Source organism: Mastigoproctus giganteus, chromosome 13 (genome assembly GCF_048544385.1).
Source record: "Mastigoproctus giganteus isolate SK-2022 chromosome 13, ASM4854438v1, whole genome shotgun sequence".
In the NCBI taxonomy this organism is placed as follows: Eukaryota; Metazoa; Arthropoda; class Arachnida; order Uropygi; family Thelyphonidae; genus Mastigoproctus; species Mastigoproctus giganteus.
In genome coordinates this window covers 18,975,690-19,002,013 of record NC_143587.1, presented here as the reverse complement: position 1 = coordinate 19,002,013, position 26,324 = coordinate 18,975,690, and the positions used below count along the sequence as shown (strand labels likewise).

The following is a 26,324-nucleotide window of genomic DNA, read 5'->3' as shown; positions in this document are numbered from 1 at the left end:
AACACAGCCCATGTATTTAATTGTTCCATGATGACCCACAGAAGGGCCTGAAATCTCAGACTGCTGCGTGTACCAATAGTAGCTATGCAAGAATCATTTTCACCTCTGCTCGCGGCTCTAGTTAAAATATTAATCTGTGTATCCCTCCCAAGATAGAAGTTTTCCGAACCACCTATCACAGCCTCGATAGAATCAGCAAATATTCTTGCCCCTTCTGTTGAAGTGTATCCCATCCCTGTAAAAACAGCAGTCTCTCCTGTTAACAAGCACAGACCATGCTGAGACCACAATAGTTAGCTGCATCATGAGTACTTAAGATGCAGTCTACCATTGCCTTATAAAAGGGACAATCAATTCCTTCTCCCTACTGGCAAAATTTCGGTCTATCATTAACAGAATCGAATGTAAACAGAAAATACACGTTTGAGGGAATCGTGGTTCAGGCCTGCATGACTTCTAAATACAATTTACAATTGCATTCGTTATAGAAATGATTAAGTAAACTCCTTTGACTTTGTGGTCATGCCGGAGTATAAACTGAACATTTTATTTTATTTTTTATTAATTAAGGTATTCTTTAAACTTCTGAAAATTTTATAGTTTTACAGATACATAAATTTTTTTGAGACTTAAAGGAAATGGCCATTGGCTTTTTAAGATGGACTATCCATAACTGGATTCAAACAGGAAAGTGTTGGTTGAGTTCATCAAAACACGCGAAGTTCTTTTTCTTTATTTTTTTTATAATATTCAAACGCCTCTCTCGGCTGATATAGGAACTAATCTTACTGCCGAGGAGATAAACATGATGTGTTGGTTAGTCGTGTTAGTTGGGGCGCGCAGTCTGAAGTTGTTTATAGCTAAAACGGTAAAAGTGAGGTGCAACTTAAACTCAAATACACTGTAGTAGCAGAATGAGAGAAAAGAGCCTATGTGTAACTTATTTTTATGGTTGATTGGTGGTTTTTTTGGACTTCATCACTTTTATTTAGGACGAGATAGACATGCTCTCGTATGGTGGATGTTTGCTGGTGGTTATTTTGGATTAGGATGGTTACGTGATTTGTGGCGTATACCTGAATATGTGCAAGATGCTAATGAAAATACAGTCTATATGGAAAAACTTGTTCGAAAAATGCAAAAACACAAAACACCTCCTTCAAGTACAGTAAGATGTTTGGCCAATAATAGTAGCAGATGCATTTGGCTACTTAATGTTAGCTGCTATTCCGGTTGACCTGATACCAGAAGGGTCATTACCATACTTTGCAGCTTTAGTGCCCTTTTCTGTAGCAGTTGGTAAGTAGCACATGCTTTAAAATGTAATTGATTTCGGTATGCTTGGGCTCTGTTTTCTGCGAATCATCACTAGTCGGTTCAAAATATCTTATTCAAAAAAAAAAAAAAAAGACTTCCTTGTTTGTGCTTTCCTTTTGGAAGTGTCGGGGGGGGGGGAAGGTTCAACTTTACTGGTTTCATTAATGTACCTCAGCTTATTTTATTTTGTAAAATTTCTCTTATATTATCCCGTTATAAGCTTGTAAATATTTAACTTTTTAGGAGCTTAAGTAACATTTCACTCAGCTGGTGGTTCCTGCCTAGTAATTTCTTGATGCTAAATAAGTTTGAATACAGTTTGTAATTGTACAGGTTTTGCAGTTATTCCCCCCCCCCCTTTTTTTTTCATTCGTTTTGCAGCTCTACTAGCAAAACAAAGCCTTGTTTCAAAAATTGAAATCAGGATATGTACGAGTATTGAAATTATTATATTTCCATCATTAAAATTGAAGTAGTTATGAATACTGTATTTGAAATAACAATGATCTCGAAGTTATATTTACAAACTCGAGGTGAGTTTTCTCAGTAAATAGCTAAATAGTAATATAATAACTTTAGTCGTAGTAAATAACTAAATGCAGTTATTCAGTCTGTAATAATTTGAATGATTTTTAAGATGAATCAGATGGAAAACTGTTTTACTAGTAGTTGACAATTATTTAATATTAAGACCCTCACTGAGAATGTTTTTTTTTTTTTTTTTTATTGTTGCATCACAAACCCAATGTGATCTATGTAAAAGTATTTTATTTGAGTTAAAGATAAATCCTCTTATATGTGATTTTTGGTTTGTTTCCTGTACTCGTTAAGATGTATCCCCTCCCTTCATACCAAATGTTTTGCAGAATTCCAATGTGTTTGCTAGAGAGGCATTTTTCAAGTAGCTGCATTTATTTAGAGTTATATAGGGATAGTCTAACCTCTGATTGACATCCTCCAAATGAATAGCCATCATAAGGATATTCCTGGTCACTTTGTGCAGTTTCCATTTGCTCTTCTAGTATGTATAGATAATTGATTTGGAGACTGAATGTGTGTCTTTAACTAAGGTTGCATTTAATTTTTTAAAAAAATCATATTTTGAATGTATTAGCCTTTTCAAGCAGATCCAAGGTTCAGGTAGAAATATATTTTATTCTACCAAACAGCATGATACTTGTAATCATAACTGCTTCAGTGCATCATGGAAAACTGCCAATTTCTGGTAGTTGGTTGTATTGTGCTCCATTCTTCCTTTAAAGCATTTGGGAGCTCCACTAATAAAGCATATCAACTGGCCTTGCCTTAATTTTACATTCCAGTTCATCATAGGATGTTCAGTTGAGCTGAGGTCAGTGCTCTGTTGCTATCCATTGCAGTATTCTAGTGTTATTCTCTTCATATTCACATTCAATTCTTGCTACATTTCTTCCATATTTAAAGACATCTGTCAGGCTGGAAGAGTGTTTAGCATGTCTTTTCACTCCATAGAACCAATTTCTACTGATTTACAGTCCAGATTTGGTGCCATACCAATCAATGGCATGCATTTGATTTGGTTATCAGATACTTGTAGGTTGCAGCTCTTCTGTGAAAATCCATGACATTCATTTCCCTACATGTAGCGGAAACCCTTGCAGGTGTGCCTGTGGCTATTTGCAGCTCCAAAGTCAGATTTTGTAAGGTCTTATGTTTGAGATGAGGTAACTAGCCATCTCAAGACATATTAACCCTTGACATTCTGCATTTTCCACTGACCTAGTTGTTTTTAAGTTCATTGGCATCTCTGGACTTCAGTTTCTGTAGCACATTGTCAGTTGTTGACTTGGTAATGTTTAATTCCTGAGCAATATCATACAAAGATAACTTTCCCATATGATTGTGTGACTGTCATTCTCCTGCAGAAATGCTGTTAGATCTTTCCACATGCTCATCATTTAGTATGCACTTTTGAAATGAATTCCGAGCTAAACATTGATCACATTTATAGACCAAAATATTTGCATATTTCATAGGCACACAGTTATATGCAATCAGAAGGGTGTCTCATGTCTTTTGGTTGGAGAGTATACATTTTTTCTCAGAAATCTTTTTTATTTTTTTATATTACCCGTAAAGAAATAAACCGGCTTTCAAACACAGAAGGTTATACTTCTGACAGAGAATGACTTTTTCAAAAGTGTTAGCCATGTCTGGAGGAAGGGATTCTCTCTGGCTGAAAGCCAGTTTTCTCATATCTATTCTGCAATCATCTGTTTACAGTTTAAATTTATGCCCCCCTAATGTATGTCATCCAAGAAAAAGTAATGATGTCAATCAGCATTTAGTTTACTTAATCCATTTAAAGCCTTTAACACTTCAATCAGGTCCCCTTGCAGGTTCCCTGCCTAGTTTCCAGATGCTGCAATTTACAGAACTCAAATCTTTCTTGGTAAAAGTATCCTTTTATGTTCCTCACTAATCTTGTTGCTGTTCTTTGCACCCATTCCATTCCACATCTTTCCTAAAATGAGGCTTCCAGACCTGTATGAATAGTCAAGATGTGGCCTAATCATTACTTTATACAGCAGAATAATTACTTTTGTCCCTGTTGTCAGACTCCTTTTAGACTCAATCTGATAGATCATGCAAGTGTTCTGTCTATGCTTTTTGTAATGACTGCAGTAACATTGGGGGGGGGGGGGGGGTGTCAGACTGGTCAGCTGCCCCAGATTCAGATATTGTGGAAGACAGGATCTGGGTCAATGCTCCTAGTTTGGTGTAATCAACACTAATAAGTGAATATTCCCTGATGGGTGACTAGATGGATGAACAATAGCAGACCCTCTATACTGTGATCCTTTATAATTGAGCCTTTTGAATCTATGTATTTTTCTGCAAATTGCATTTAATTCCAGGAATAAAATACAAAACACAGCAGCGTCAGGTGAAGAATGTAGGAGACAATAATAGCATATTAAAACCTGATAGAAAATGAAAATTTCTAACAGTGAAGAATGGAATAAATTTTGTAAGTCATTATTAACAGAATAAAATTTCCAATTTAACAAATTCTAAAAATTACACAGCCTGGCCTTGGACTAATCACAATGACTGAAATGTTGGTATACTGTAGACCAGAATCACTGTTTTGATACATGCCATGGTGTCTACAAGTCGTTTAAACATGATACAAGGAATATTGGATCATCCAAGACAGTTCAGTTGTATGGATGATCCAATATTCTAGTATTACTGGAATGGCATGGGCAGAGGTCCTTGAGATTGTCACAGACATTCTCTCAGATATGCCAGAAAAGCTGTACTTGCTACCTGGGAGTCTAAAACGCTGAGGGAACTGATATTTGGGTGACACTCAAGACAAGTGGACCCAATTTCGGTGAAGTCCTGACAGTCTGTGACATCCAAATAATCTGCTTGCACAGGATTTCTTCACGATGGTGGGACTGTTAGTAATCCTGGGTATAACCTCCATGCACAAGTACATGGCGGATGACCATCCAGGTGTGAACCAATGTAAGCAGGGGTTGAGGTGTGTCATCCACACCACATGGAGGAATGCCGCCCCACTATGCTACAAGGCAGTACTAGATAGTAGATGACTCTCATTAACCAGTGCAATACCACCACTTTGCTTATTGGAGGCTTGAAGTGGTGGAATCCATGTTTAGTCTCTAGAGCTAAGTTCCGGTCAACCCTTCCCTATCTCTTCCATCATGCAGTATGATTGATGACTTTTGAGGTTATGATGAACATCGTGGCGAGATCCCATATTCCTTACATTTCGAGGGTACAGCTCTAGGTGTTCGCAGGCCACCCGCTAGTTAGTACACCGGACCGAACCTATTGGTAACTCTCTAGGAGGCTTCCAGATCAGTTAGTGTATAATCATGCTACCTCTACTCTGCCAGATAGTGACTGGAGGGAGTCAGAGTAGTGTGTATGCGGGGAGCATTGTCGAGGCCACATTATGTCAAGAATCTGGTTATATACTTACCATGTTTACGCCATATCCAAAAATTTCATTACTTCATACAGCATGCCCCACCAACTTTTTCTTACTATTGAATACACCATGAATTGTCAAACTAATAGAGCAAGCTTATCTGTGAAAAGATCTAAACCTCCCAGACACTTCCTAATTCAATTCACAAATATACGTGGTCGCAATTCCAATCTCAACGATGTCCATTTCCACTTGCAGTCTGCCAAACCCCATGTACGTTTTCTGACAGAATCTCAGTTATCGGTTGATTCAACTACTGCTCATCTCAGATGCCCAAATTATTTGCTGTATGATTCCTTTCACCTCAAAGGTGGTACTTGTGCATATGTCCATTCTGATATTCCCTGTCAGAGACTTGGCAATTTGGAATCTCCTCTTTTGATCTTCTCTGGCTTAAAATCTCTCTACCTCATTGTGTCAAATTGATCTGTTGTCTCTACCATTCTCCCAACTCCACTAATCACTTGAAACTCTTTGACTTCCTCTCTTTGCAACTTGACTTTCCTAACAGTTTGGTGATGAGCAAATTCACAGTTCCAGCTGGCTTCCATTTTCTAGTCACACTGACCCAGCTGGTCGAGATGCTGAGGCTTTTGCAATTACTAATGACCTTGCACAGATTGTTCATTTACCTACAAGAATACCAGACAATCCTAATCATACAGCCAACACGCTTGATCGTTTTCTCACAAACAACCCTTCTAAGTACACGGTCAAAGTGAGAGGTCCTTTAGGCACTTCAGATCACAACTTGATGAGTCTCTTCTCCAATTGAGCCTTTATCTCATGGCTATTCCCAACCTCGTGTTGTTTGGCGTTACAAGAACGCAAAATGGGATTACGTGAGACATTTCTTTTCCTTGGTCGGATTACTGTTTCAAAAGTTCTGATCTCAACGTTTGCTCAGATCGTGTCAGTGAAATTATTCTTGCAGGAATGGAATCCTTTATCCCACACTCCACTTTAAAATCTCGTCCTTTATCTAAACCTTGGTTTTCCAATAAATATGCTAAGGCTGTTCAAGAGAAGAAAGTTGCATATCGTAATTGGCGTGTTTCTAATTCTTCAGTTTCATTTTCTGCCTACACCAAAGCTCGCAACAATTGTAAAGCAATTATTAATCAGTCCAAACTAGAGTTTGAACAGGCTAAGAGTAGAAAGCTTGCTTTTTGCCCTAATAGTAGCCGAACATTCTGGTCTCTTGCCAAAGCTATTGGCTGCAACTTTTGCCCATCTCTGCTCCCACCTCTGTCCAAACCAGATGGTTCTGTTGTCACTTCAGCCAAGAGTAAAGCTGACCTGCTAGCATCCCATTTTTCTTCCAACTCATGTATTAATGATCTTGGTAAAAACCTCCCACCATTTCCAACACGCTCCATTCGATGCCTCATGTGGTCTTCCGTCAAAAGGATGTCAAAAGGATTTTGACGAATCTTGATACTAAGAAAGCTGCAGGTCCTGATGGTATTTCTCCACTTGTTCTCAAAACCTGTGCTCCTGAACTTACTCCTATTCTTTGCTGCCTTTTTTCACTTTCTTATTCCAAAGGTGTTTTTCCTTCTGCTTGGAAATTTTCTCATATACAGCCACTTCCTAAAAAGGGTAACAAATCACTCCCATCCAATTATCGTCCCATTGCAATTACTTCTACTCTTTCTAAAGTAATGGAGAAATCAATTAACCGCCAACTCCTAAAACTACCTAGAAATCTTTCGTCTGGTCAACAATCTCCAGTATGGATTCCGTCAGTGTCGATCCACTGGTGATATTCTGGCTTATGTTACCCATTTATGGACTAATTAAATGGAAAGGTTCGGTGAAACATAGGTAGTTGCTCTTGACATCTCAAAGGCTTTTGATCGTGTTTGGCATAAAGGTCTTCTAAACAAGATTCCATCTTATGGTTTGCCAACTGTTTTTAGTAATTGGTTATCCAGTTTTCCCTCTGATCGCTCACTGAGGGTGATGGTACATGGCTCTCTGTCTTCTAACTTCTCCACTAATTCCGGTGTCCCCCAAGGTTCAGTTCTTTCCCCCACTCTTTTCCTCTTGTATATTAATGACCTTCCATTGACTGGAAATCCTATCCATAGTTTTGCCGATGATAGTACATTGCATTCTACTTTCCATTTTGAGAAACCTTGCCCTGCTCAATAAGCTTCAACTTCTCAAAAATCTGCTACCAATTCCTTAAATGCCGATCTTCAAGTAATTCTCCAGTGGGGCAATGACAACTTAGTTGATTTCAACTCTTCTAAAACTCGGTCTTGTCTTATATATCGCAAAAAGGATTCTTCTGCTCCTGTGCTTATCTTTAGTGACACTCCAATTTCTAGGCAAATTGATCTCTTTTGGGGATTACCCTGACTTCTAATCTCTCTTGGCACAAGCACATTACAAATATTGCTTCCTCTGCATCTAAAAAACTTGGTTTTCTCTTTTGCTGTTGGCGTTACTTTTCTTCCAAACAGCTGCTCACTCTGTATAAATCGCAAATCTGCCCTACCATGGAATATTGTTCACACATCTGGGGTGGTGCCCCAAAACTTCTCTGTCTTCTTGATTCCATTCAGAAAAGGGTAGTTAGGTTAATTAATGATTCATCTCTAACAGAGTCTCTCCACTTGCTGTCTCATAGACGTACTGTTTCTGCTGCCTGCCTCTTCTACAGATACTTCCATGGGCACTGTTCTTCTGAATTAGCTTCTATAATTCCCGCTCTCTCTTTCAAAACAGTCCGAACACATGCCGCCACCAGCCAACATCCATTTACTGTCCAACTTCAACCTCACAGAACCAACTTTTCATCTTCCTCGTTTATTCATTCAACTGCCGTTTTCTGGAACAACCTTCCTTCATACGTATTTCCTGAAAATTACAGTCTACAGAAGTTCAAGTCCAATGTCAACAAATATCTTCTTTCGTCTTCTCAACCTCCAACCCAAGCACGGTACTAAGTACTCTAGGTTCTAATACCTCTCGTGTGTAGAGTTTACATAAAAAAGAAAAAAAAAGAGGATTGTGCTGATGAATACACCTTTCTGGTTTGTTCCACAATGGGATCAAGATCTGGGGATTGAGCTGGCCAGGGAAGATGCTTTGATGCCTTTATTCTCAAACTACTAGACTAGTGGTAGAGGACTCTCATCACCAAGTGTAATACCAGCATTTTGCTTTTTGAAGGCTTGAAGTGGTGAAATCCATATTTAGGCTGTAGAATAAAGCTCTGGCAACCTCCATTCTCTGTTTTGCAGAAATAAAATGCAAAACAACAGTGGCAAGTAAAGATTTAGTAGAAGAATGTATGAGACTATAATAGATTAATAGTGTGTTAAAACCAGACAACATGAAAATTTTCTAATATTGGAGAAGGCAATTTTCAATTTAAAAACAAATCCTAAAAATTAAACTGCCTGGTCACTTTATTAGAACCATGAGCTAATCACTGGAGTGGGCTATGACTAGAACGTTGGAATACCATTGACTTGAATCACTGCTTCACCATACCATGGTGTCAAGTTGTTTGGAACATTGGACCATCTGTTCAACTGAACTGCCCATTTCTGGAATGGCATGGGTAGAAGACTGTGCCGATGAATACACCTTTCTAGCTCATCTCTCAGATGAGCCACAAATGGGATTAAGATCTGTGATTGGGCTGGCCAGGGAAGATGCTTTATTCTCAAACTATTAGACTGGTGGTAGATTAATCTTATCACCAAGTGTAATACCACCACTTTGCTTATTGTGGAGGCTTGAAGTGGTGAAACCCATATTTAAGCTGCAGAACAAAGCTTTCCATCTTTTCCATTGTGCAGTATGAGTGACATCTTTTGAGGTTATGAGTCATGGAAAGGTAAAATATTCCTTGTATTTTAAGGGTATACAATTCTAAAATGATTTTTGCAGGCTGGCTGCTAGATATTTCACATGACCAAATCTACTGGGAACTCTCTCATAGGCATATGGATCAGTTAGTATATATACTTTTCCAACTGGTGATGAGAGAGTCCAAATAGTGTAGATTGTGGATGTGAGAGGCATTGGTCAAGGCCACATTTATATCAATCAGCTGGGTATATTCTTGCTCTCTGTGTGTGTGTATGCCATATGCATGCCATATCCAAAAATTTTGTTAATTCATACAGCTGTCTCCCCTTTACTTTTGTGTCATTGCTGCACACATCATCATAGTTGTCATCATCAGTTTGATAGTCAAACTAATAGAACAAACTTATCCATGAAAAGATCTAAACCTTCCAGAAATTTCCTTGTTCATTTCACAAATAATGTGGCCTCAGTTCCAATATTGGTGACGTCCATCTACAGTCTGCCAATCCCCACTTTTTCCAGCAGAATTCCAATTATCAGTTTCCTCAGTCATGACTCGTCTTACAAACAGCTACTGATTGTACAGATATCAAATCTTCCCTATCATGAAATGTTGTTCTCACATTTGGTGTGGAATCCAAAAACCCATGTTTCTAGATTTCATTCAAAAGAGGGCAGTCAGGTTAATTAATGATCCTTCAATTACGAAGTCCCTTCACTCTGTCTCATGAGCATTCAACTTCTGATACATGCATTTTTTGTAGATATTTCCATAGGCATAAGTATTCTTCTGAATTGGCACCTGTAATTCCATTGCTTTCTTCCAAACCAATCCAAACACATGCCACAACCAGTCAGCATCCATTCACTGTCCAACTCCAAACACTCAGAACCAACTTTTCTTTTCTTCATTTATATCTTCTCTTCTCTGGAACAAACTTCCTTCACACATTTCCCAAAAATTACAATCTACAGAAATTCAGGTCAGTGTCAGCAAGTATCCTTAGAGATGGATAAAAGTGACCATCACCAAGTTGCAAATCTGAAGTTCTCAGAGGACCACAAATTTATCATCTACTTTCAACAGTCATTAGTGAGAAAGGGATCAAGGGTGTTTGGTGTGCAGCTAGGGTTGTCTGGTATAGTAGTAGGTAAATGAACAAGCTGTGCGAGGCAATTAATAATTGAAAAGAGCCTCAGCATCTCAACCAGTTGGGTCAATGTAACTAGATAACTTAATATATTTGTGAACATTAAAATCTCCAAGGAAATTACTTCACTCTCAGGAAAGTTAGACTGGAGAAAGTTGAGTTTCAAAGAAAGGTGGTCAGAATTCCAAGTAGGGCTCACAATACTGGTCAAAATCTTAATACCGGTATTTCAGTATCTTTAATTTATGAAACCAGGATACCGGTATTCCAAAAAAACCCCATTTTTCTCAAATGTTGATGACAATTAGGTGCAATAAAGTAAGAAAAAAAAATAATTACTAGAATTCATGTTTCAAATCAAACTTTTATTACAATAATAAATATTCTAACAAAAAATTATTAAACATACAGTTATTCTAAAAACAAAAAAATATATACATAGTGAAACTGCAAATTTGGTTATGTCTAAGCATCCACACTACCTGTCCGAATAAAGTGAGCTCTTAAGAAACATAAGCAATCAATAGTGTTATCATTTAAACTGGATCTAATTTTGGTACATATTTAATTAGCAGCAGAAAATGTCCTTTTGGATTCTGTGCTGGTTGGTGCTATTGTACTGAGATGGTCGCAGAAGAGTTGCAGTTTATTCCCCCCCCCCTTATTACCTCATCTTCAAAAAATCTTATTTTCTTTTTGACTTTTTATGGCACTGTCTGTATTAACGAAAGAAAGGGATTGACATTTAAGCTTGGTGACCAAAGGTTCGGGGAAACCAAAACTAAGATGTGGAGGTTATTTATTTATTTTTATTGTCCTGTACCTTAATATTTCCATCAATGGCCGTTATGATTTTCGTATAGCAGCTCCCCTCAAGCACTGAGGCCCACAACTACCTGACTGCATTAAAAAATCAGAATTTACAAGTGCTGAGGGATTTTCCCATAGTTTCTAATGAGCAGTGACACAAATATTATTAAACAGAAGTCATTTATCATACAAAACTACTTACAAGTATATACATAATTGGCATTTAGTTACATCTAATCTATTAATTTTTCTCGTTTAATCTGCTAATATGCTATCATTTCCATAAAATTTCTCAATTAACAGCACCAACTCTCTCTACAGCTGCAAACACTAAACTAATTCAATCTTAATCACTTCCTCATATTTCTTTTAATCAGCGTTATCAATTCTCCTCACAACAATTCCATCTCTCTCTCTTAATTTAGTAATATCAATTTTCTTTACAACTTCAACCAATAAACCAACTCAATACTAAACATTTCTCTAAATTTCTTGTAATTTCTTCAACTTAATCCTTACTTTAAAATAATTTGTTTTATCTAAGCACCCTTTCAATACAACACAGTTCAGAGGACTTACCTTCCTTCTCTTTCACTGGATTCCTTCCACAGAGTGCGGTGAAGTCTTTCTTCTTAGTTGAATTCTGCCATATAGCTCTTCCACTGTTGCTGTCTTATTTCGGGAACAGTTCTCTGTTAATACTGAAGGAAATTACCACAGCAGTAGTAGAAGCCAGGTCACTATCTGACTGGCTTGTTACTCAGCTTCTGGATTAACTTCTAGCATAGGAACATGCCCGGTAGAACTCTTCACTATATAGTGGGACACTCCCAGAACTGGAACCCAAACTGAACCTAGAACTACCACTGAAAGTCTGCAACCCCTCCGAACAACAACCACAACCCACTCTTTTGGCACTAGAACCTTATTTATTTCCTTTTTATTTACGTATCTCCGCCTATCCAATTTAAACCTGACCCAATCACTGTGTTATTCTTTAAACTCCCTCTTCTTCCTTTGATGGGAAAAACAGTGATTTTCCCACACAACAAAACTCATCTTTTGAACTGCTCCATACCGATGCCCTTTCCCAAAATGCACTAAGTGTCGCATCCTCAAGTAGAAAGTATTGTTCAGAGGCTTTTAGTTTTAACCCTTCTGCACCTGCCATGCCATTGTTTACCATATTCCTTAAGTGCCCTACAAGGCCTACTCCCACTAATGGAGATATTTCCGTAGTGATGTTTTCATTATTCCTTAAGTGCTTTACTTCCACACAGTAAATATTTCTTACTAAGAGAGATATATTTGTAAGATTTTTATGTCTTAGTTTCATGATGTTTTCAGGTTTCCATTGCATTTGTATTGTGTATGTGATTTTGTGATTAAATCATAAACAGTTATTTTTTTTTTTAAATTAGTACTGAAAAACCGGTATTTTTGTATCAATACTGGTGTTTCAAATCCTGAAAAAAAATTACTGGTATTCAGGATCCTGGAATCTCGGTATTGTAAGCTCTAGTTCCAAGTGATTAGAGAGTTGAGAATGATAGAGGCAGCAGATGAATTTGACAGAATGGAGCAAAGAGATTTTAAGCCAGAGGAAATTCCAAATTAGGAAGTCTGAGTTATTGCTTAATATTCATTGAAACATGCTTCATCAAAACGGCTGAACTACCAGGTATACAACTCTAAAATCCAGAAAATTTTAAAATATCTCACCTCTCAATCTCTGAGGGTGCTGGATTTAGAGTTTACTGTATTTCATCTAGGATTGCTTTTTCAGTTTAACCTATGGTTAAATAGATGTTTTTAAGGGAAGGTTAAATATGGCAATCAGGTTTTGCATCAAACCTAGATAGCATATTGCCTCTCTCACTATAGCATTCTATACCTATGGAGAGATGGAACTCGAAAGTAGTAGAAATTTGAATATATGGATATTCAAACTTCTACTGTGTCAATGAATAGAGCCCTTATATCATTCTGTAGCAATATCCAGAATGATATTAGAGCACTAGTCTTTGATATATATGATGTTGTCATACATGGTTTTGCCCCGTAAAGCCATATGATACTAAAGAGAAACTTTTTTTCTATTTTTTTAAAAATATATTTAATAAGTAATGTCCCTGTTTTTAAGATATTTGATTTTATTATTTTTTTATTTGCAAATAATGCTTTTATTAGTCACATTTATTCTTTTATCTTATTTTATTTTTCAGGAGTTCACCTTATAGGGAATATTGGACGTGAACAGGGTGCTTTCTTTTGGCCTCTGATAGGGGCTTACATGACATATCCTTTGTATTTTTGGAGTATGAATTCAGTATTTTGGACTTCATTGTTGTCATCATCATTCTTTAACTGGTATTCTAAAGGCTGGAGAAGAGCCCCTCAACAACCAAAGTCTCTGTGGCTTCGAATACTAATTTTAACTCTCTGTGGGTGCCTTTACTTATCCCTGTGGGGTTCATGGTTTTATTTTAACTGTACAATAACAGAAGAATCAGGGGAAGAAGTGAAGTGTAAAGATGCAGCAAAGCATTTTTTTACTAGTCCTATGTGGAAAGAGTTTTTGTCAGTGATTCGAGAGTTATATGTACATATTCGGCATCATGGTTGGCGAGAAGTTTGGTATCACATACTGGAAGCATTTGATCCTCGAGGAGAGACCAATGCTCTCAAGGTTAATGTTTTTAAACTTTTTAACATATATAAAATGTATTTAAAAATATATAAATGCTTGATATTGAATTTTGCAAATGATTTTGGCTTTCAGACTTTTGTACAAAAAGAATTTATAAGTCAAAGCTGTTTTTAATTGTCATCCAGTGAGCAGTTAGAGGTATTTGTGTCACATCATTTTTTTTTTTTTTTTTTTTTTAATAGTTGTGATTTGACAATATTATTAATATTGTCAAATGTTACGATACCTATCTTTATAAAATGCACTTTATGTGCATTTTATAAAGATAGGTATCATAACATTTTAGTATTAAGAAAGAAATGAATATAGTGTGATTAGAAAGTTCCCAGTTTGTTTTCAACAACAAAAAATGCCAAGAGCAAGTTGAATCTGTTTTTTGACATCAGTCAACATTTCTACAAAGTAGTTCTGCAGTGGAAGTTCTGCAGTACTAGAAGATATGCTAAAAAACAGCAAAATGGCAATTCTTGCATAAAAACAGCTGCCATATCTCCAGATTTATGACAGAAAATCCACCCTTTTAACTTGATTTGACCCTTTCTCTGTCACACTATTGTACTAGAGTTTTTTTTTTTTTTTTTTTTTTTTTTTGTAGTTGTTGGTGCATAGGCTTCTGTGGCCATAATGCACCTCCCAAGGTTTTTGCAGTGCTTTGATCCAAGCCCGAGGTAGGAATCGAACCCGCGACCTTTGGGATGCCAGGCAGGCACTTTTCCCACCCGGCTAGCCCGGTCGGCACTAGAGTTTCCACTGTAGAGTTTTGTCTTTTTATAAAAGCATTTTTGTCCATAATGCCAATTAAATCTAAGAAGTAGCTTCTGTTAAAGGAAAAAAGAATGAAAGTTAGAATTCAAAAGAAGGCAAAATACAGTATGAAATTTAAACAAAGTAACATTAGATTATGGAATAAAGTCAGGTTAATGGCAACTTACTGTTTACTTAGACCGGAAAGGTCTAAGAATACTGTTTCTTAGACCTTTCCGGTCTAAGCAAACAGTTTTTAACTAGATTTAATTGGCATTATTTTAGCTTTTTAACTCTATTTTATATTTATATATTTATTTTTATTTATGTTTGATTTTTATTCCTTCTTTTCGGTCTCTGTCGGGTCGGCTATGATGTATACATACAAAGCGTATACATCATAACAGAAACAGAGACCCCCGCTTATTGTTGTGGCTCCTACGGTTTTAGCTGCCAACCCCATGAAGAAGTAGTAGTTAAAGCCCTAGGACCCACTATTTTAGGTACCATCATTATTATCATTATTATTTTTATGTTAATCTAATTTAGTTTCAGGTTATCAGCTTTTACCTTGCTGCTGGCATTCTCAATTTTTTTCATGGTAATTACAAATGACAGGTCAGCACCCCTACCCAATACACCGAAAATAAACATTTGTTTATATATATAGCCAATATATAAAGTTTTATGTGTGAAACAACTCAACTTTATTCTTATTTTTATACAGATATATAATAAAAACTTTATTTATCATCAGTTTGCTGTACATAGAACGAATAATTTGAAATATGTATACAATTATATATACTAATCGTATCGAAAATAAGTAATGTTCTATAAAAATTCATTGTGATTCTATCAGTATGTTTTTTAAGAAAATAAACACATTACTTGATACCTTCTGAATGTTTCACTGCAGACCCCAGTTTGGGAAACGCTGCTGTAAAACATTAACTTACTTTAAGGATTTTACTGGTAATTTTATGTTAAAATAGAGCATTAATGCAAGTTCGTGTTGTACTGTCAAGGTGATTTCATACTGATAGAATACAATGAAGTGTTAATATCTAATACACTTCTTAGCAGAAGCTGTATGACTATGAATAAAGTTGGGTAAATTGTTGACTTAGTTTGGCAGCCAACAACTTTCTGTTGTGAATTTTCAAGACTTGCAAAAGTACTTCCTTATGACATTTTAAAGTGTGCTAGATCTAAACAGAATTCATAGATAACAAGTAGCCCAACTGGGTTATTGGTAGTTAAATATTTAACTTTAACTTAAATATAATCATATTCAGAGAAACAATTCTTCATCTAACAATGCTATTTGGAGAACAACTTTTTTTTTGAACAAAAGTGAAATGAATGGATTTTGCTTTAAAAAAAAAAAGGTTCCAATAAACAAAATTGCTGTTTAATCTGGGACGACTACATAGTCAGAGGATTTTCTTAGTATTTCTCATTATCATTGAAGATAAAAGAGTAGATATTTTGCAGATATCTTCTGTTAATTTCAATGTGAGAACCAATCAGATGCTACTGTAGAAAAAGGAAAAAATTGCTGTACAGTGATTCTTGGTTGAGGAACTGACTAGTGCACATGAAATATAATGAATTATCCCATTTCATTCATGGCATTTTAATAATTCTTCATAGCAGTGCTCAGTGTCAGAATATTTAACCATCAGGAAAACACAAACTGAATTCAGATCTCTTTCTGGTGCAGTTTTGGAAATGCTCTTGATAACCAATTCTGATTAGTTGTACCATTGTTATAAACAAAACTTTGACTTTTCTGAAGGTGTGTGAAGTCTACTACAGTATCTTTCTTGAAGCAATCATAAGTTGATTTCTAACACAGTCCAAATAGAAATCCACAGAAAAATGTTAGTTTGGTCAACAGTGATGTAAATACAAATTTTCAGCCCCTAAGCAAAATGTGTAAATAATGTTTATTTGCAAAACTAACAAAAAAAAAATCAAATAAAAATACATTCATTTTATTTTGTAAATGTTTATTTCATCAACAAAAAATTCTTATATTTTAAAATTGCATTTTAGCAAAATTACAAAATCATTACAAAGAAATAACAAATAAACAAGAAATAATTAATTTGCAATCACACAAAATCACATTAATAATGTAGGTACTGAAATTAAAAATCTTTCATTGTACTTTTTCCATTGGCAGAGTAATTAAATCTTTGGTGTTAAATTTATATGCCTCTTAGGCTTCTGTCTCAATTAGTGAAAGATATTTTAGTCATTCTTGACACATTGTATTTTGCAAATAGATTTTGATTATTTTCAGTGTGCCAAATGATCTTTTAGAAGTAGCTACTGTAACAGGTAGTGTTAGATATAAAATAAGTTCTGTAGAAATGTCCAGATAACTACATGGCAAATTGCTAAACTTTATTATTAACATTTCTGCAAGTTCTCATTAAATTGATTTGTTTAATTTCTTCTTTTGTAACGCTATTTGAAATGATTTGTGAAAATTGAATTTTTACTTGATCTTTTCATATACTTTTTGCAAATTTTAAAAAATCACTTTCTGTTAGTGTAAACTAGTTCTGAGGCTCCAAAAATAATGAAATTGATAATATTTTGCATACTGATAAATCTTTCTCTAATTTGTGTTATACGGATGTCTAAAATTATGTAAATTGAATTTATCCTGAATGCTTCAGCTCTTTTAAATCTAGTCCAATGTTTTATCATCATCAAAAAAAAAAAGTTTTGAAATCTATCTTCTTTTTTAAATAAAATTGTCTTCAGTTTCCCATTTACAAGCAATTGTTTTTAACACAATCATCAGTACACAAGTTAGAAGAAAAATAGGATGATAGCAGGTCAACTTTATCTTTAGCTGATGTGGCAATAGAACCATCTGATTTTGATAGAGGTGGGAATAGAGATGAGCAAAGATTGCAGCCAATAGCTCTGGCAAGAGACCAGAATGTTTGACTACCATTTGGACAAGAAGCAAGTTTTCTACTCCTAGCTTGTTCAAAATCTAGTTTGGATTGATTAATAGCTGCTTTACAGTTGTTGCAAGCTTTGCTATAGTCAGAAAATGAATCTGGATATTTGGATACAAGCCAGTTGCAATATGCAACATTCTTTATCTTGAACAGTCTTAGCACATTTATTGGAAAACCAAGGTTTATATAAAGGACAAGATTTTAAGGTGCAGCATGGAATAAAGGAATTTCATCCCCTACACATATAACTTCATTTACACAATCTAAGCAAATGTTTACATCAGAAGATTTAAAACTAATATAGCCAAGGAAAAGAACAATAGAAATCTCGTAGATCATCTCATTTTGCATTCTTGTCATGCAAACACATAGTTGAGAATGGCAATGAGAGAAAGGCTCTATTGGAGATGAGACCATCACCAAGTTGTGAACTGCGGTCCTAGAGACCACTCGCCTCAACTAAGGTAATTGGAAAGGTTGTTTGAGAAAAATATCAAGAGTATTGGCTTTGTTGTTAAGATTGTTTGGTATTCTGGTAGGTAAATGAACAATATGTGCAATATCATTAGTAATTTAAAAAGCCTCGGCATCTCCACGAGCTGGGTCCATGGGACTAGAAAATGGAAACCAGTTGGAGTTGTGGATATTAAAATCATCAAGAAAAATTACCTCATTGTTAGGAAAGTTGGACTGGAGAAGGTCAGATTTCAAAGAGAGGAAGTGATTATTGGAGTTGGGAATGATGGATGCAACAGATGAATTTGATAGAATGGGGTAGAAAGATTTTAAGCCACTGAGAAGGTCAAAAAGAGGAGATTCTAAATTACTAAGTCTCTGACAGGGAATATCAGAGCAGATGCACAAGTACCACCTTTGAAGCGAAAGGAATTCGTGCGGCGAATAATTTGTTTAACTGAGATGAACAGTGGTTGAATCAACTGATAATTGGAATTTCTTCAGAAAAAGTAATTAGACTTGGCAAACTGCAAGTGGAAATGGACATCGTTGAAATTGGAACTGAGACTGTGTATATTTGTGAAATGAACAAGGAAGTGTTTGTGGGGGTTTAAATCTTTTTGCAGATAACTTTGTTCTGTTGGTTTGTCTATTCATGATATCCTCAGTAGTACGAAAAGGTGGGGAGGACATATGAAGTAATGAAATTTTTGGATGTGGCGTACACATGGCACGAATATGTCCCCCCCCCATACACACTACTCAGACTGCCCCCCAGTCACTATGAGTTAGTGTATAGTCTCACTGCAGTGTAAATTGAGATGGGGGTTATATACTAGTTGATCTGGATTACATAGTGGCCAGTCTGCAAACACCATTTTAGATCTGTACCCTCTAAATGTTAGAAAAATTGAGTCTTGCTATGATGCCCATCATAACCTGAAAAGGCATCAATCATACTGCATGATGGAAGAGAATGGGGGGGGGGGGATTAAGTGTCAGAAGTGATTTTCTGAAGAAAGAGAAAACATTCATTCTTGATCTGGTCCCTGATAATAATTTTGTGTTGGTCAGAGTGAAGTGAAAAGGATGAAAATGTTGCAGTGTGGAACTTGAATATTGAATGACTATTAGAATTAAAACAGAAGAATTAGGGATGGTTAAAGATAGTATTTATGATATTTTTGACCATCAGTCTTGAGATAAAAAAAAAAAAAAAAAAGGTTGGTGCAAAGAACTCAATTGATTTGTGATCATTGACTGAAATGAGAACAAGTTTTTTAGCATAAACTCAAATAGAATTAAATCAAATTTTAGCAAAATTCAAATAGAACAAAGCTTTCTAAATAACATTACAGTGCGATGAAACATGGACACTTTTTTTATTCTGAAAAGCAGAGCAAACAGTAAGATATTTCTCCAAGACCCAAAAAAAATATGGATATGTAAATCAGAATTCAAGAGTATTCTCATAATTTTTTTTTTTTTTTTTTTTTTATAAACAAAAAGGTACTATGCACTCAGGATTCATTTTCCAAGAGTAAACTGTCAATCAGATATTTTACCTTCATGTGCTGATGCATATGAGGGAAAAATTGTAGCAAGACAGGTAGGTGTTGTATCACAAAGTTTAGGCTCAAAAGGTTATTAGTGAGGCAGTTTCTGATGGGGGAAAAAAGCAGATCCTTCAGATAAAACATCCTCCCTGCTCCCCAAATTGTACTACATCTGACTTCTGAAATTTGTGACTATGAATTCCTGGTATTATAGCAAATATACTGTAATAAATATATAATAATACTATACTTGTTAACAAGAGGTACTGCTTTTACAGGGATGGAATATGCTTAAATAGAAAGGGTGCAAGAATATTTCCTGGTGCAGTCAAAGCAGTGCTAGGTAACAATCTAGCACTCTGTATCATCCCTTTGTAGATAACAATCTGTATATCATCCCTTTCTGTTACACTGTTAATCTGTGTGTTTCCCTTCCCAACAAAACTAGCAGTTTTGAGGAGTGCTACACAGATTACATAGCTTAAGAGTAGCTACATGTAGTGTTAATTTATTCTTGCATTGCTTCTGTTGGAACATGCAGCAGAAGAGAAGCAAAGTATGGACAGGGGGGTAAGCCCACTGGCATTCCTTATGGGTCAAGCAAATATATGGACTTTATTAGGATTACTAAGAGCAAAAACAGGCACATGTATACTTGCTTGTATATGTGCTAAGAGTATAGTAAATATATTTGATAAATATAAAGTATTGGTTAAGTCATCAAATGGCGCCTCCGTAGCTAGGTGGGAAGGAGCAGCAGTGCGTAGCACACTCTTCTTGATTAGACCAGGGTTTGAGCCAGTCACCACCAAATACGGAGGGTGCGGAAAGGTCAGGGAATGACCACCGCATATCCCGGAGCAATATGGCCTTAGTTGCTAATGCTCCTAAAAAAAAAAAAAAAAAAAACCAAATAGCCAACCAAGTCATCAAATGTGAAAATTATAGAAATATTAGAAACACGATGTCACTAAGACATAGGAAATGAAGAATATGAATATATGGAGATTACGATGCGTACAGAAAAGACAGCCAAGACGCGAGAGAGAGAGAGAGAGAGAGAGAGAGGATGATGTATGCTCTTGGTTAAGAAGCACACTGAACAACAAATTTTGGGTCATATCTTGTTAAGGGCATGAAAGTTTACTCATAGATTTTGTAGTGCTGTGAACTAAACATGGAAATAGTGCTTAAAATGGCAGATTGGCTCTTGTTTTCGAAAAAAGTAGTTTTTTATATTTATTCAAGCTGTTTTTTATTTGTGGCAGTAAGCTGTAGCTATGAACATACCTGTGTCAGACAGGCCCTTTCCACCTTTTTGCTTGTATTCAGCTTTGGGAGCATCCCTTTTCACCATCTAACAATAATCGGCTATCATGTGTGGCACTCCATTTGCTTTTGTATTGTTGTGATGTCTTGATAGTAGCACTCACCGTGTTCGTCACTGACGGCACCACAGTTTAGTGGGAACAAATCCAGGTGTGAGTGCAATAAATGCATCTTCAGTGACATGTTGGAAGGTTCTGCTGTTACATGCTATTAGAGAATTGGGGGGGGGGGAGAAGAGAGAGAGAGAGAGAGAGATTTTCCTTTATTCTGGAAATTTATTTATTTTTTTTTTATGAAAATGCCAAACATGAGAGGTCTTAGAAGCTATAGTACTTAGTACCGTGCTTGGGTTGGAGGTTCAGAAGACGAAAGAAGATATTTGTTGACATTAGACTTTAACTTCTATAGACTGTAATTTTCAGGAAATACGTATGAAGGACGGTTGTTCCAGAACAACCACATTTATTCATTCAACTACTGTTGAATGAATAAACGAGGAAGATGAAAATTTGGTTCTGTGAGTTTGAAGTTGGACAGTAAATGGATGTTGGCTGGTGGCAGCATGTGTTCGGACTGTTTTGAGAGAGAGACCGGGAATTATAGAGGCCAAATTCAGAAGAACAGTGCCCGTGAAAGTATCTGTAGAAAAGGCATACAGCAGAAACAGTACGTCTATGAGACAGAGTGGAGAGACTCTGTTAGAGAGGAGTCATTAATTAACTTAACTGCCCTCTTCTGAATGGAATCTAGAAGCCTGAGAGAGGTTTTTGGGGGCACCGCCCCAGATGTGCGAACAATATTCCATGGTAGGATGGATTTGCAATTTGTACAGAGTGAACAGCTGTTTGGAAGAAAAGTAACGCCGAGAGCAAAAGAAAACCAAGTTTTTTAGATGCAGAGGAAGCAATATTTGTAATGTACTTGTGCCAAGACAGATTAGAAGTCAGGGTAATCCCCAAAAGAGATATATTATTTTGCCTAGAAATCAGAGTGTCACCAAAGGTAAGCATAGGAGCAGAAGAATCCTTTTTGCGAGATATAAGACAAGACCGAGTTTTAGAAGGATTGAAATCAACTAGGTTGTCTTTGTCTGGATTACCTGGAGATTGGCATTTAAAGAATTGGTAGCAGATATTCGAGAAGTTGAAGCTGATTGACAGGGCAAGGTTTTTCAAAATGGAAAGTGGAATGCAATGTGCTATCATTGGCAAAACTGTGGATAGGATTTCGAGTCAATGGAAGAAGGTCATTAATATACAAGAGGAAAAGAGTGGTGAAAAGAACTGAATTAATTTGGGAACACCAGCATTAGTGGAGAAGTTAGAAGACGTAGGGAAGCAATATGGCCTTAGTTGCTAATGCTCCTAAAAACCAAATAACAAACAGAAGACAGAGAGCCATCTACCATCACCCTCAGTGAGTGATCAGAGAGAAAACTGGATAACCAATTACAAAAAATAGTTGGCACACCATAGGATGGAAGCTTGTTTAGAAGACCTTTATGCCAAACACGATCGAAAGCCTTTGAGATGTCAAGAGCAACTGCTTATGTTTTATCTGTTCTTTCTGAGAAACGAGTCATCCACACTTGCAGTAAATTTCACCTGTGTCTGTTTACAATGTAAACATGGTAGGCACAAGTGGGCCCTAGTTTAGATCAGGACCTTAGAAAAAGAAATCGCTTTAATAATTTCCTGTTACAAAGACCCCTCTATCGTGAGGCCCGAAGCTAGTGCCTCATGTGCCTATTTATAAGTACAAACCTGGTTATTGCTATGGATAAAGGGATGGTTGAGTGGGAGAAGACAGAGTGGTTATCAATGGGCACTGCTCGTTGTAGACTAATGGTATTAGTGGAGTTCCCAGGGTTCAGTGCTGGGCCCACTGTTGTTTTCAGTATTAATGATAATGATGAACAGTGGTGTATCCAGGCATCATTGTAAGGGGGGAGACGTGGTGACCAGTCTTTTGAGTTTTGATTTTTTTTTTTAGAATGCCTCCTGCGTTCTTTTTCTTTAATTTCAAATTTTTGGTTAAAGGGGTCTATGCCCCCTCAGCCTACCCCTGACGATGAAGGTATATCAGGCTTAATGTCTAAGTTTGCAAATGATACAAAGGTTGGCAGGGTGAGAGAAATGGCAGTTGAAGTTTAACAGTGGCAAATGCAAGGTACTACATGTGGATAGCAGTAATACCAGAGTAACATATCAAGTGTGTAGTACTGCACTCAGAGTAGCAGAAAATGAAAAAAAGATATGGGAGCAATTGTGCAGTCAGATATGAAATTCTCTGAGCAGTGCAGACATGCTGCCAGGACAGCTTATGGGGTTTGTCAATGATATACAAAAACTTTGCTAGCAGAAATAAGGAGGTGATTATACCTTTGTATAAGGCCATGGTGAGGCAGCATCTTGAGTACTGTATGCAGATGTTCAGCCTTTACTTTAGGAATGCTGTAAATCTGCTGCAACAGATGCAGAGAAGGGCAACTGGATTGGTGAAGGGAACAAAAGGGTGCTGTTACCTAGAAAATCTTCAGAAGTTAAAATTGCAGTGTCTGAAGATTATACACCTGTGGGGAGATATGATTGAGGTGTTTAAGGCTTTGAATGGATTGAGTGAGCTAAATATTGATAGCATTCTTCCTTTTGCTGAGACTACACGAGGGAGCAAAAATTCAAGTAGCAGATGGATGGCTGCAGAATAGATGTGCAGAAGTTTGCATTCAGTTAGCAAGTGGTTAATTGTTAGAACAGGCTTCCATCTGTTGTTATGGAAGGTGGTTTGAATAAATTCAAGGAAGGGCTAGACAATTTGGATGGTATGGATAGGTGAAGTGTGAAAAATATGGAAAACATTGCCACGTGTTCAATTTTTCAATTCAGGCAACTCATCCCATAGCCTTATTTACAAAATGGGTACACAGGGTCATTCATAATTTTCACAATGATTTTTTTTTTTTTTTTTCTTTTGTTGCAAACCAATATATTTAGGCATAGGTGAACTTTGAAAATAATTCCTGTCCTAAATGTTTTGTCAAAACTCTTTCATTAAAATGAGACATAAAAAGGACAAATAACAAGTGAAGTTGTCTGGAACCCGGAACTGTTTTCATTAAAAATGTTATTTGTTGTAACAGAATTTTACTGTAGCTATTTTGATAGTACTACCATTTCTTGAGAAACAGCAATAAGAATAGCATTTCCTTCTTATAACAAACTTTGTTTATGTCAAAAAGATACCTGTCATAACTAGAATTAGGAGTGGTTTGATGGGAATTGAAGATGTATCAGTTTGTTTTCTTTGACTTCTTGAAACTATGCTACCATTTACTGGCCCCCAGCCTTGATTTAAATAGGTGACAGTACTGTTGAAAAAACTAATGGTAAATTCATTTCATAAATAAATAGCAGTTGTATTAGGAAGGTACCATTTATTTTTAATGCAATGTTGGAACAACTTGTCATAATATTACTGCTGCAGTTTAAGAGAGTAGTGATTTGCTGCAAACACCAGTTCTTCCTTATAACAAAGCTTTATTTTTAATTGGCATCCTAAATCTAAGCAAATGGGATTGTTGCTGAATCAGCTATTATTTGACATGATAAATATGTACTTTGTATGAAATTAATTTACTAAAGAAATTTATTTTTAGGTGTTAAATCTGACATCTGGTGCCAGTCAGGAAGAAATAACTTCCAAGTATAGAAAGTTGTCACGACAGTGGCACCCTGATCGGCACAAAGACCCACAGATGAAACAAGAAGCCCAAGAAAAGTTCATTGAAATCCAGAATGCATATGAAGTACTTTCAAAAATAAAGTCTCAGCGGATGGTAAAAAATAAGAGGGATAGGGAAAATCCTGATAGTGATGTTTTATAATAAGACATGTGTGAAATGTATTTATTAGGCAATCATGGGTGGAAATTAGGTTTAATGTATTGCGGGTTTTTAAGAAAGTTAAAAATTATTGCACTTGATACTAATATTTGTTATTACTAAACAAGCACAAAAGTAAAGGATAAATAGTATTTTTACATTTGTGTATTGGATTTAACTAAAAATATTGTGAAATTGTAAATTTTTTTTCATATTTTTGTTAAATTTTATTTTATTAATGCTTCACCCAGCTGGTTGTTAACTTTAAACTTTCTTAATTTTTTACTTATGCACTTAAGAAAATAACATGGTCTTGGGTGAGATACAATTGATAATGTATATAAATCCTGTGATATAGAAGTTTTCAAATGTGATAACTAACATTCCAGACTTCCTACCCACCAGTCAATTACTCTCACCCATATTGTCACAGTAATATACTAAAATTTTTTTAACAAAAGAATTATGTATAGTATGATGATTAATAGATCTAAACTGCCTTACTTAGAAAAGCTCATCTTTATGAATTTTTTAAATAATGCTGTGCAAAAGCAATTAATCGTCAAATTAAAAAGGAAAAAAAGAGTATAGTTGGTTGCCCAATTAAATGCATTTTGTAAAACCTAGTGTTTAGGCTTGTTCACTTGGTTAATATAATGAGGGTCAATCAGAGAAGTGAGTTAACAAAGTTCCCAGCAAAAAATTATATATTTACATGAGGGTACATACCCTTTCCACGCAGACAATCAGGCACTGAATTATTACTTTTTATGTGGTTTCTTTTTGTATTTTGGTACTGCCATTGAGTGGCAAGTGGAGTTTGCAACTTCATTGTAACTGTTTTTACAACATCTGAACATCTAATATACCATTGCTCAGTTAACTATATATATATATATAAAACTTTTTTTTTTTTTTTTTTTTTTCATGGCACTGGAATTTGTTGCTCTTAATTCATATTATGTATTTGTTTAGAAATATGTTCACAGGCCAGCATGCATGTTGTATGTATGCTGAAAAATCCAGAATAGCTCACAGGGAAGGAAACCCTACTAATTACAGCTTCAGTTGAATAAACTTAAATTCATCAATGGGAACCAAACCAGACCTCTCCAAACAAATGGCAGACAATTTATTGTGCCAGCTAAGCTGCTGCAGAGTACTGCTGCTTGGATATAATGGGTTGTGTGTTTTTATCTTGGCATACAGGTTCAGCTGTACATACATAGCTGAGACTACATACACAACCTAGGACTACAACTTTTTTTTTTTTGTTCTCGCTTTTTCCCATTATGTATGGGGTCAGCGTTTTTATTGTTTTGGCATGCAATTTTTACGGCCTGATGCCAACCCTCACTCTTTATCCGGGATGGGGATATGCAGTGGTCATTCCCTGACCTTCCGCATCTTCCGTATTTGGTGGTCATGGGATCAAACCCCGGTCTAATCAAGAAGCGTGTGCTACACACTACTGCTCCTGCCCACCTGGCTACAGAGGCTCCTTAACCCAGGACTACAACTAACCTTTCCATATGAAACTTCAAAAA

General features: G+C 36.1%; 1 protein-coding gene across 1 annotated transcript; it reads left to right on the top strand.

Moving 5' to 3' along the window:
• The first annotated feature begins 931 nt into the window (after nt 1–931).
• On the top strand, nt 932–24,780 carry wus (TM2 and DnaJ domain-containing protein wurst). Its single transcript, XM_090387894.1, is given in 4 exon segments — nt 932–1,173; nt 1,175–1,299; nt 13,341–13,804; nt 24,553–24,780. Coding segments are annotated over 4 exon segments (1,059 nt in total).
• The last annotated feature ends 1,544 nt before the right edge of the window (nt 24,781–26,324 follow it).